Below are 12981 nucleotides of genomic sequence, written 5' to 3' on the forward strand. Positions count from 1 at the left end.
CGGAAGGACAGAAATTGGCACTTGGAAAGGAGATGGAAGCACTGAATTTCCATAGAAGGGAAAGCCCCATATCCCATTCCCCACCCCCCTGAGCCAGTCAGTCGCCTGCCCTGGTCCTGGATCGGAGCTTGCACTCCAGTGGGCCCTGCCCAGCACCTACACATAAGGATCTCCACATTCCTCCCCTGCATGAAGTGATGTCTCCAAACCTGCAAACTGTTTGTAGGGCTTAGGCCCCACCCAACAGGATCCAAAAGCAGGGGCTGCCTTTTCCCTGCTAAAGGCCATAGGGTGGATCCAAAAAGCCCAGTGGAAAAGCTCTCACCCTGGACTGCTGGGGTGCTGGGGGAATCTCCCATCGCTCCCTGTGCCTCAGTTTACTCACAGCCCTATTGGGATAAGGACATTCACTTGTACTGTGAGGCCTCTGCATGACGGACAGTCTCGAAGAACTGGGTGCTATCACCATTATCGTGGGCAGCTCCCGACTGCCAGTCTGGAATGCCAATGGAAAGCCAAATACAGAGCTGGGAAAGCCCTCCTGGGCCCTCCAGTCTGGCCCCATTAGAAACACACAAAGAGAACAGGAAGAAATTCCAGAGCCCCCTTTACCTGTCTACGCCAGGGGTTTCAGGGCTCTTTCCAGCAATTGCACCTCTCCAACATACTTACAGGTTGGCAGATTCTGTCCTGGGAAACAGACTCTGCAAAAGATTTGGGGGTCACAGTGCAGAAGCAACTGAACACGAGCTCCCAGTGCCACCCCGTGGCCAAAAGGGCGAATGCGATCCTGGGAATCTTGAGTAGGAGCAGAGTGGTTATTTTACCTCTGCATTTGGCACGGGTGCAGCCCACTGCTGGAATCCTGTGTCCAGTTCTGGTGCCCACAAAATTCAGGAAGGATGTTGCTGAATTGAGGAGGGTTCAGAGAACATCCACAAGAATGATCAAAGGATTAGAAAACCTGCCACCTAGTGGTAGACTCAAAGAATTCAATCTGTTTAGTTTAACAAAGAGAAGGGGTGACGTGATCAAAGTCTATAAGTACATACAGAGGGGGAAATATTTAATAACAGGCTCCTAAGTCTAGAAGACAAAGGTCTAACACAAGCCAATGGGTGGAAGCTGAAGCTAGATGAAGTCAGACTAGAAATAAGGCGTACATTTCTAACCGTGAGGATAATTAACCATCGGAACAAGTGACCAAAGTCACTGACAATTTTTAAATCAAGACTGGATGTTTTTTCTAAATTATCTCCTCTAGGAATAATTGTGAAGCAGTTCTCTGGACTTTGCTTTGCAGGGGGTCAGACTAGATGATCACAATGGTCCCTTCTGGCCTTGGAATCTATGAATTTAGGTGTGGGGATGGATGGAGGGATAGATAGGCAGGGATGGGGATGGATAGATGTACAGATGGCTGGGATGGATGGATGGATGGATGGATGGATGGATGGATGGATAGGCAGGGATGGGTGGATGGATGGATGGATGGATGGATGGATGGATGGATGGATGGATGGATGGATGGACAGGTGGGGATGGGTGGATGCATGGATAGGCTTTTCCATCATAAAAATGTCACTCACCCTCCTGCCGTAGTAAGCCCAACCTAACCTGAAACAATTACCCAGAATTAAATCAACATCAATAAACAAATTAACTGAATAAAATATGAGAGAGAAAGCGGAGGCGGAGGGGTTATAGATGGACAGATAGATTATGGACTTGGACTGCTGCTGAGACCCTAGTCGACCTTTGGGGACTGAGCTTTATTTAAATCCTGGCCCTACAGTTTCTCTTGGAGGCAGAAGTTGCTGTCGGGTTTTTATCCTGCCTTTGGTGTCCTCGGCGCCCCGCAGACACAAACCCAGGAGAACCAGGATCCTTCCTAAAGCAGCTTCTCTCCCATCCCAACTGGTGGGAAATTGTCCAGACAAATGTTATTTTGACCCAACAACACCCCCTCCCCCCCCCCCCGCACTCCGACCTCCCCATGTGAAACTGCAGCACCAGGAGTAGTGCCCTCCTTGGCCATGTGAACAGAGCCATGCTGAGCAGGGGCAGGGAGGAGTGTTTCCGGGGGGATCCTGGGATCCTGTGCCCAGGTCTGGGGTGAGCACTTTAAAAGGGCGGGCGGCAAACTGGAGATGGGGCAGGATGGGGCCAGGCAAATGACTGGAGTGCTAGAGAAAATGCCTGGCAGGGAGAGACTGAAAGTGCTCGCTCTGTGCAGCCTCTCCACAAATCGCGTGGGAGGTGCCTGAAGGTCGGGGTCCAAGAACCGTCGTGGAGAGACAAAGCCGGGTGCTGGGGGCTCTTCAATCCAGCAGGGAAAGGCAGAGCAAGATCCAACTGGGGAAACTAAAGCCTGACCAAATCCAGAAGCAATGGAGGGCCCAGTGTGGGACAGGGGAACCAGCTCCCCAGAGCAGGGGGTTTCTCCATCTCCGGGTGGCCTCAGACCCCGCCTGGCTACCTTGCTGGGAGAGGCGTTCACAGAACACCAGTGACGGGGCTCAGTCCGGGGGAACTGGGCAAGGTCTCCGGCCAGGGTCACTCAGGAGGGCAGACGGGTCGGTCGAATGGACCCTGCTGGCCTGAACATCTGCGGATCCAGGGATCCAGGGGCAGAACAGACCAGGGGGGATTCTGCCATCTGCAGCTGGGAGGCCTCAGCACTGGCCACGTCCCCACCTGGGGGCAGGGAGGGCACCAGTGCAGGAAGGAACCCCGCCCCCCTCTGCGATGCGGGCGGGGACGTGGCTCAAGGTTTCCTCTCCGGGAATCCCCACCCCTGACACATCGCTGATGGGAAATTTCTTGGTAGCCGGGTACATGACCCTGCACTTCCTGGGCCACCTCTTCCCAGCCTCCCCTCCCCACTGTCTGCTCTATATAAACCCCGGGGCTGAGACAGAGCCACCAGCCCCAGCTCCTGGATGTGCACCAATGAGGCTGCTCCTGCTCCTGTTCCCCATGGCCTTTGTCCCACTTCATACTGGTGAGTTGAGCTGAGCGACCGGGTATTTCCCGGCCCCGGGGGGCTCACACTGGGAGTGGGGCTGAGCGAATCACAGAGTTTTTGGTTCAGGGGCCGAACCGTAAAATCTGGGAAAAGCTGGGTTCCTCCCAAAATTATTTTTTTCATTTTTTCTCACAGAAGCAGAAACCCTAAAAAGACAAAACAAAATGGGGGGTTGTTTGCTTTGGGGTGTCTCCTTCACCCTGAAACAGTTGGGGTTTTTTTTTGCTTTTTGCTTCCATTTTGGGGCCTGTGCAGGGGTTTTTCACCCTTATTGTTCATTAGCTGAGTTTTGAACTGAAATGCAATTTTGAAACAAAAATTGATCCAGAAACTTTTTTTTCTTTTTCATTTGCTTTCAACTCCAAACTTTGGGGGTACTTTTTTATTTGACTTCAGGTCACTTTAGAAGGGGTTTTAGTCACTGTTAAAAAAATAGTTTAAAAAAACCCAATTGCTCCATTTCTAAAGGAAGCACCATTTCAAACAGAAACTCGAGATGTTTCGTTTCCCAGTGCTCACACCAAAACTTTTCTACTTTTTCCTGGAAAAAATTAAACTTTTTTTCCAGCCAAAACAATCCACCGAATTTCACCTGAATTCACAGGTACTTTTGATGCCCCAAAATTGCTTTTTTTTAAAAAGCAAATTTGCCAATTGCTTATCAATTTTTGCCCAACTCTAGTGGTGAGAATTGGGCAATTGGGGCTGTGGGCAGCACAGCCCACACCAAGGGCAGGGGGAAAGAATTAGCCATCGGGCTCAGGCAGGTGTCAGGAGATGGGACAATGAGGCTGAGGGTTGATAGGGAATTCCTGACCTAGTTCTCTGAGAGGGGAGATGGCTGGGGGCAGCCCCACAGACCGAAGATGGATGGGCATGTATGGGATAAGGAATGGATGGATGGATGAATAGGTCCATGTGGGAAAAGGTAGATTTGAAGTGGGTACATGTATTATGGGATATACCGGGCTGGTTGGGGTGAGGGGCTGACCTAGTGGCAGGCTGGGCTAGGGGGCCAAAGGGGCTGATCCAAGCCAGCAGGGGGCTGAGCTAAGGGATGAGGGTGCGGGTTGCACTGGGCTCTTGGTCCCACTCTCCAGCTCCCTTTTGAACCCCTTCCCGTCTCTCCAGCTCAGGTCATCAGGGGCCAGGAAGCCCCGCTTGGCTCCAGACCCTACATGGCCTATGTACAAATAGGGTTAAAGGGAAGCTGCGGAGGGTTCCTGATCCGGGAGGACGTGGTGGTGACGGCGGCTCATTGTAACTGCAACCTGGGGTAAGAAACGCACCATCCCCCACTCCTGAGCCAGCCAGTCCCCTGCCCTGGGGCTGGATCAGGGCTGGTGCCCCTGGAGGAGAAAGGCCCCGTGTCCAATTTCCCACCCCCCGAGCCAGCCAGTCCCCAACTCTGGGATGGGACAGGAGCTGGCAATATGTTGTCACAAAGACTAGAAGCATTTATGGGATGTGAAAAATACGAATTTCATTGGGTGCCTGTTAAATTTTAAAGCCCAAACCAACCGAACTAGACCTGCCCCACAGGGCAAACATCCCAGATGATGTTTTTAGTCAGTCCCATAACGACAACCCCTGTCATTGAGTTACTTCACTCAGTTGAAACCTAGCCTCTTCTCAAGTCTTTTCCCTTGGCCATCGCTTCTCAAACCCAGACACTTGGTTGTTCGTAAGCAATCAAGAAATCCCCCGATTGCCTTTGGGGATCTGAGCCCTACTGAACAGAACAACACTGTAGGCAATGGACATAGATCAGCGCTGGGGCCCAGCTGTTGCACCAGAGACTGATCCAGTCCCCACGATTTCCTGCTACTTTCGCTTACAATCGTCAGACATTAATTCTTTTCTGTCTGTATCGTGTTTCTTGGGGTCAAAAGGGGAACACCCAGACAGAGATTAAGGAAAGATGGAGGAGACTCAATCTCTGCCATCAAGTCTCACCACTACTTCTCCTGTCCTGCTAACCCTGGAGGAGGGAAGGGGCTGTCCAGAGGGGCTGGGCCAAGCATCCTGGTTCCCTTCTGGACTTCAACATCTTCGCTGATGCACTCAGCAGCCACTCATGCCCCACACTGTGACCTCTGTCCCCAGGGTCATTTGCACAGAGAGAGTTTGGCTTCCTGTTACTGCTGTCCATGACCAGTAGATGGCGACAGTGCATAAAAAACTCTTTGATCCTTTTCTTATTTGTATGTTTCATTCCTTCCAGCCACTTTATTTCTGTGTCAGCCCAGCCAAGGCATCTGGGATTCCCCCCCTTTAAACAATTTCTTTTAATATTTCAAAGTGGCACCCAGATTAGGGCCTTACACCTTCCCATAGATATTTTCCTTCTTCTGCCATATGGAGTTCAATGATTCATAGATTTCAAGATCTTTATGATCATTTTGATTGACCTCCTGTATAACACGGACCACAGAACATCTCCCAAATAATTCCTCTTGATCTACAGAAGATCTTTTTAAAAAATCTAACCGTGACTAAAAATTGCCAGTGATGGAGAATCCACGATGAACTTTGGTAAGTGGTTACAACGTTAGTTACAGTCCCTGTTAAAAACTCACACCACAAAATAATCATTGAGAAAGAAATCAAACAGAATCCTCTATAGTCCCTCTGAATTTGAAATCAATTGATCTTGAGTTTCTCAGTATAAGGTGTGTTTTCCAATCTTCTGATCATTCTTGCGGCTCTTCTCTGACCCTTCTCCAATTTATCAACATCTTTCTTGAACCATGGACACAAGAACTGGACAATGGGTCACTCTGCATAGGAGAATAGTCCATTGGTCAGTCTTTTGGGTCTCTTTAGCCAACCAGAATGGAGAAGGAGGAAGTCCATCCACATGTAGGTGCATAAGATGGTCTCTGTGTTACTCAGTTGCAAAACTGTGGGTAGAAATCTGCACAGGCCAGGAGCTGGGCTGGTGTCCCTTCCAGAGGATCTGTGATGGCCCCACCCCAATATCCAATGGGCACTAACGCCCCCATATTCTCTCCTTCTCGTTTCCAGCAATATCTTTGTCTACCTGGGAGTCCAAGACTTCATGAAGCCAGGACAGAACTGGCAACGGATCCGGGCCCGTCGCTGGATCCAGCACCCTGACTTCAGCAATGAGAACTTTGATAATGACATCATGCTGCTGAAGGTACCACCACCAGTGACCTCATTCTGCTAGGGTACCACCCCCATCCCATCAGCCGGCCCCCAGTGACCTCACACTGCTGCAGGTACCACCCCCATCCCATCATCCCTCCCCCAGTGACCTCACACTGCTGAAGGTAGCACTCCCGTCCCATCATCCCTCCCCCAGTGACCTCACACTCACTCCCTGGACTCACATCCATGCTCTGGCCGGGTGGTGCTGCCCCTTCCCAGCCCCAGTCCCGGCGCTGATCCGGGTCCATTCTCTCTCTCTCCTCTCCATGGCAGCTATGGCGCAGCGCAGAGCTGACCGAGTGGGTGATGCCCATCCCCCTGCCGGAGGCTGATCACCACGTCAGCCCAGGCTCCGAGTGCAGTGTGGCCGGGTGGGGTCGGACGGGAGTGAACACCACCTCCGACAGGCTGCAGGAGGCGGAGCAGGAGGTGGTGTCGGACGGGCTGTGCGGAGAGCGGTACCAGCATTACGACCCCACCACCATGCTGTGTGCCGGCAGCCCCCACGCCAAGAAATCAGCTTTCCAGGTAAATACCCCCCGGCCCAGAGCCACTGGGGGTGCAGCAAGCTGCTCCAGGGGAAGGAGCTGGTGGAAACCACCATGGACGTGCCCCTCCCATGCTCCACTGCACCAAGAGGGGAGCCCATCGTGCATCGTGGGAGATGCAGCCCAGCTGGGGAGCCCAGCACGAAGGGTGACTGTGGAGAGGTATCTCCAGTGTTAGTGCCCTTGTGCAAGGTGCTGGTGGAAATGGGCTGAAATTTAACATGGCCTCATGCACGTAGTGTCAAGAAACAAGAATTGCTGCTCTGAGCTGGGGACTTCTCAGCTGGAAGTGACAGACAGGGAGGGAGAAATGGGTGTGTGAGTCAATCACAGGATGACCATGGGCCACCATCAGGATGAGGCCAGAAGAAAGGCCCATGTGATCCTGGGATTGAGCAGGTCAGGTGTCTCCAGTAGAGAGGGAGGGTTTAATGCCAGCGGAGAAGGCTCTGGGGAGAGCTCAGCTGGAATCCGGTGCAGAGTTCTGGGCAGCCCTGTTCCAGAAAGAGGAATCTCAGCTGGAGCAGGTGTTGAGAAGGGCTGGTGGGATGATCAGGGGAATGGAGAACCGATCTGAGGAGAAAGGAATAAAATACCTGGGCTAGCTCAGCATAGAAGATAGGCTGAGAGGGGTCTGATTGCTCTATAAATACATCGGTCTGGGGCGGGGATGACTACACCAGGCAGGGAGACGAGCTGTTGAAGCTAAAGGGTGAATCAAATGGGGACAAATGTGGCAGGGATCAATGGAAGCTGGAGATGAGGAGAAAGTTTCTAACCACCAGAGGGGGGAAGTTCTGGAAAAAGCTCCAACAGGAGCCTTTGGGCGAGGGTACAACCTAACAAGGATGCAGACAGAGCTTGATAAGTTCATGGATGGGATGATATGACAGGACTGCCTGTAATAGCAGAAACTGCACTTCATGACCCAGTAGGGCCCTTCCAGTCCTGTGTTCCCATAAGGGCACGAGACACCTGAAATACACCTCCCATGATTAGACATGGTTAGGCTTTGCGTTTTTAGCAAAATGTTCCAGGAAAAGTGTTGATGAAAAAGGGGAAACCCCCCTTCCCTACCACATGTTCTGACCATCTCTACTCTTCACCTTCACTCGAGGCTCTACTGGTGAACTCAACCCTGAGGCCACCCAACAGATAGGACCCTGGGTGAAATTCTGGCCCCATACATGTGGATGGGAGCTTTGCTGATGATGTCCATAGGGCCAGGTTGGCACTGGAGCTGAGGGAGAATCAGTGTTCCCATCTCTCAGGAAATGGCAACATTTCAATCTTTGTTTTCGAAGAAAAGTTGTTTTTGAGGAAAAGTTGAGATTTCAACATTTTTGGCAGAACAGAAATTCCAAAAGCTGGTTTGACTCAGAAATGTCAAAATGTTTCATTGCAACATTTTAAATGGAAATGAAACATGCTCAGACGTGAATAGATTGAAACGTTTCCTTCCATGTGAACAAACTGGAGAGCGTCCAGAGGAGAGAAACAAGAACAAAAAAATATGATCAGAGGTTTAGAAAACCTTATGTAGGAGGAAAAGCTAAAAGAATTGGGCATGTTTAGGCTAGAGAAGATGAGGCTGAAGGGGCTGCAGTTCCTTAGCAGCGCATTGCCTTCTGGGAGCTGTAGTTCAGGCCTCTATTTTCCCTTAGGTAGCCCTTGCCTGGACTATGTCTCACACAATGCACTGAGTCATGTGATTCCCATGATGCCTCAAACAGCTCAGTCAGAAGCAAATCTGAGTTGCATTATGGGAGATGTACTGCTCCAGGGAGCCAAGTTCTTAGGAGAGAATGAAGACCTGAAGGACAACTCCCACAAGCCAATGCATGGTTAGGAGAAAGCAGTTTTACACCTTGTTGAACTCATTCCAAACTAAATGTTTCAGGCCATTTTTTAAAAGGTAAAATATTCTGATTCAGGTGGAACTGACCCGAAATGAAATATTTCCTTTCAATTTTCCTAAAGCAAAAATTTAAAATTGATTGTTTTCTGTGGAAAATTTCAATTTTGTAGAAACTGCCTTTTCCACATTCTGTGCAGCTCTAGATTTCCCTCTCTGCCGACCCATTTCCAGGCTGGTTCTGTTTGGCAGGAAGGGCTGGGCCTTCAGCTGCAGAGAGCACCTGTCCCACATGCAATCTGAGATCTCCGCAGGACAGGCTGGGCTGGGTAATATCAGTCACTGATGTTCTTCTTCTTATTGGCAGGGTGATTCCGGTGGGCCGTTGGTGTGCGACGGGGTGGTCCAGGGCATCATTTCCAATGGAGATCCGGATGGGCGACCCCCCAGCATATACACAAGAATCTCCAAATTCATCCCCTGGATCAACAAAACTCTGCAGAAACTGAGTTAAAGGAGATGCTCCCCTTTAAAGGGCCAATTTCACCATAATGGGCAATGTGCCTGAGTGGAACCCTGAGGTGCTTTAGATCAGAGTATTTGTTTCTAGTGTTAGAGAAATGCTGCGAGTGGCTCAGTCCTGAAATCCTTTTGTAGCTAGAAATACCCCATCAATGTTTAAATTTTGTTATATTGTCTCCCCAAGTGTCGAGTCAATGTTTGGGACCCTATGTGTGTTCCGGTTGGGAGCAGAAATTGACAATGGAGTCTGGTATTTCCTCTGATGCGATCTAGTTTATTTACAAGGAATATCCAAAGTCCCGTTTCCCTGAACACAGCTGGAATCAAACAGCAGCAGACAGCTCCTCTATTCACTGTACAGAGCCTGCCTCTGAAGCCAAGACTCTGTGCCCAAATGGTTCTTCTCTTAGCTTTTTCTCAGGGCCACATTCCTGTGCTTCCAGGCTATGTCTGCCTGGCTTTTTACTTTGCGTCTGACTCACTCCTGTCCCCGGATCTCTGTGTTTATGTTGTGTCTGTCCGATCCACATGCCCCATTACCCCAGAACAAAATTTGGTGACAACCTTTCCTCCTGAGTCATTCGAATTCCCACGTGTGCACAGGGTTTTACATCAGCTAAGGGGATTCTGGAGCAAGGGTTGTATTTTCTCTGCTGAATTGTATAGGACCTCTACAAATGCTGATCATTTGTACACCTAATCCATTCCTCAAGGGTTTTCCACCATCAAAATTCCGAGCTGCAGCATGTCCTTGGCTGGCTTAAAAACATTCTTTCACCCAAGCAGAGAGCAGGAATGGGGCCATGTGACTTTGATGGCCAACCTATGACCATGGAGAGTGGCTAGTCGAATTAAACAGCCCATGACAATAGCACATTGAAATGGTTGTGTGAAATTTCTGTGATTTTGTTTCACACATTTTGAGCTGGACCCAACTTCTGTTTGTTTTCAGCATTTTTTTTTTCTTTTTTCCTCTCCCCACCCCACAAGTATTTAATTATTTATTATTTATTATTGTGATACTGACAGGAGGTTGGAAAAAACCAAAGGAAGGGAACCCAGAAAGCATCGCTGAGATACACTGGGGCAAAAGAAAGAATTGTCTATTTCCAAATATTTGGAAAATATTGAAAACGGACGCTTGTTTGAAAAACAAATGGCATTTGAAGAGAAAAAAAGCCATTTTTCTAAATAAAAAATGTTTTCTCTGAACAATTTGCAAGGCCTTTTCCATTGCTGGCCTGTAGACTGGATGTTGTGTGTGTGGATGATACAGGGTTGGGGGAGGATAATGGGGCAGTGGGCAGGATGCAGGTGCTGGGTTGAGCCATACACAAAACTGGTGCTAAATAAAAACATCTAGGCCCAGATCCTCAGAGGTGTTTGGGTGCCTAACTCCCATTGAAATCACCGGGAGCCTGAATACTTTTGAGAATCTGGGCTCCTAGCTCGTCCCTCCAGGAGATCTCAAAGCTCTTTACAAAGGGTGGTCAGGATCATTAGCCCCAGATGGGTAAACTGAGGCACAGAAAGGGGCCAGGACTCGCCGAAGGTCACGCAGCAGCTAAGCCGGGAACAGAACACAGGTGTCCTGAGGTGCAGGCCTTTGCTCTGGCTACTTGGCACACAGCTTCCCAGCTCACAACAGCCCAGTCAGGCAGTCCCACACACCATGGCCCCACAGCCCCTCAACCACACCGCTTGTTAATTTCAATTCCCATCCTGTGTTTTCTGGAATCAGGACAGATCTGATACAAACTTCTCCAGCACTGAATTCCCGCCTGACCCATGTCATCTGGGGCAGGCGCTAGGTCCACCAGGGCAGGGGAGGTCTCAGGTTACAGGGTGTGAGGATGTAACATCTGCAGGGCTGGAATTATACCCACCCCCAAATCCAGTGGCTGTGGAGCAAATACAGACAGTATTGATCTGTCTGTCTCCACACTCCCCTCATAGAATAGAAGAATTGTAGAATATCAGGGCTGGAAGGGACCTCAGGAGGTCATCTAGTCCAACCCCCTGCTCAAAGCAGGACCAACACCAACTAAACCATCCCAGCCAGGGCTTTGTCAAACCGGGCCTTAAAAACCTCTAAGGATGGAGATTCCACCACCTCCCTAGGTAACCCATCCCAGTGCTTCACCACCCTCCTAGTGAAATAGTGTTTTCTAATATCCAACCTAGACCTCCCCTCCGTGCAACTTGAGACCATTGCTTCTTGTCCCTCCATCTGGCTCTCTCTGTCTGGTAACAGGGGCAGTGCTCTGTTTGTCACTGTCTGGACAAATACCAGATTTGTCTGAGCCAGAGGCATGAGAGAGATTCCCAGAGCTCCCCGCAGATGCTCTGGGTCCCTCCACCCCGACCTGCTGCAATAGGAAAGCCACATTCCTTTGATAGATTCATCCATTCCAAGGCCAGAAGGGCCCACGGTGCTCATCCTGTCTGACCTCTGCGTAGCCCTGGCCTTGGGACAGCCCTGAGCTAATCCCAGCTCGAACTACAGGAGAGCTATTAGAGAAATGTCCCGGCTTGACTTACACGTCACCAGGGATGGAGAATCCAGCCCAGGCCTTGGCAGCAGCGTCTCCGAGCCTGACACTGGCTCAGCCACCGAAGGGATTCGAATGGCCAATTCCTAGGCAACGTCATTCAGATCCCCTGGGCTGGGCGCTCTGGCCTGGGGGTGCGGGCAGAGGAGATGGTCTGATGGTCCCCGCTGGCCATCACCTCTGCCGCTGTACAAACAGCTCAGCATCGACATGATAGAAACCTTCCCACGGTGTTTCCTTCTCTGTATTCAGGGCAATTCTTGTTAAAAAGAGTCTGTCTCCAGCCATGTAACAAACACCGGGGGTTCTCCCACCGCTTGGGAGGGGAGACCCCTAACTGCTGAGAGTCACACTGTGGGTTATTGCACTGCTACGCCCCACTGACCCCAGCTGGGACCTGGCCCCATTGACCTCAATGGAGCTATGTCCCATTGCCCCAGCTGGGATCTGGCCCCATTCTCCCTAAATCCCCCACCCAGAACACAATGACGAGACAGATGAAAATGACATAATGCTACTGCAGGTACCATGCCTTTGCATCTCCCTGCTCCGAGTGATGTCAGACTGCTAAAGGTACCATCCCATCACACCACCCCCCATGACCTCACATTGCTACAGGTACCATCCCCATCCCATCACTACACCCCCACTGACCTCACAGTGCTGCAGGTACCTCCCCCATCCCATCACCCTGCCCCCATGACCTCACACGGCTGCAATTACTGCCCCATCCCATCCCCCCCACCCCACAAAGCACATGGCATCACAGTGTTGCACAGTTGTCAAGGGGTTTCCCCACTTGCTCCCATCTGGCCCGATCCCCCTAGGACAAGATCCATCTCCCAAGAGGAGTTTGATTTCCCTTCTCTCTCTCTCCCCCATCGTGGCTGAGGCACAAGGCCAATCTGACTGAGACTGCGGGCACCATCCCCCTGTCCCGGAGGGAGGCGAAGGAGGGGGCTGTGTGCAGTGTGGCCGGCTGGGGCCTGGCTAGTACTGAGGAAAATGCCCAGCCTCCCCAACCCTGCAGGAGGTGGAACTGAAGGTCATGAGAAAGGGCCTGTGTCTGTCTCAGGTTTTTCCGCACTATGCCCCATCCAGGATGCTATGCGTGGGGGACCCCCAGAAGAGGAAGGCATCATTCCAGGTGAGTGTGGAACAGGGGTTCCTAGATCCTAGGACTCAAGGATGGAGGGTAGAAATTAGGGACCAAAACAGGCCAGATCCTAGGAATCAGGCATGGAGGCTAGAAAGCAGGGACAAGAAGTTGGCAGGTCTTTTAAATGAGGACTGGATCCCTAT

General features: G+C 50.8%; 1 protein-coding gene across 1 annotated transcript; it reads left to right on the forward strand.

The window, feature by feature from the left end:
- The first annotated feature begins 2838 nt into the window (after positions 1 to 2838).
- LOC144273922 (duodenase-1-like) lies at positions 2839 to 9119 on the forward strand. The gene is made up of 5 exons (XM_077832656.1): positions 2839 to 3004; positions 4160 to 4304; positions 6056 to 6191; positions 6476 to 6730; positions 8973 to 9119. Exons 1-5 carry the CDS (start codon positions 2839 to 2841, stop codon positions 9117 to 9119), a joined length of 849 nt encoding a protein of 282 aa, XP_077688782.1.
- Positions 9120 to 12981: the final 3862 nt, after the last annotated feature.

This window comes from Eretmochelys imbricata, chromosome 13 (genome assembly GCF_965152235.1).
Source record: "Eretmochelys imbricata isolate rEreImb1 chromosome 13, rEreImb1.hap1, whole genome shotgun sequence".
NCBI lineage: Eukaryota > Metazoa > Chordata > Testudines > Cheloniidae > Eretmochelys > Eretmochelys imbricata.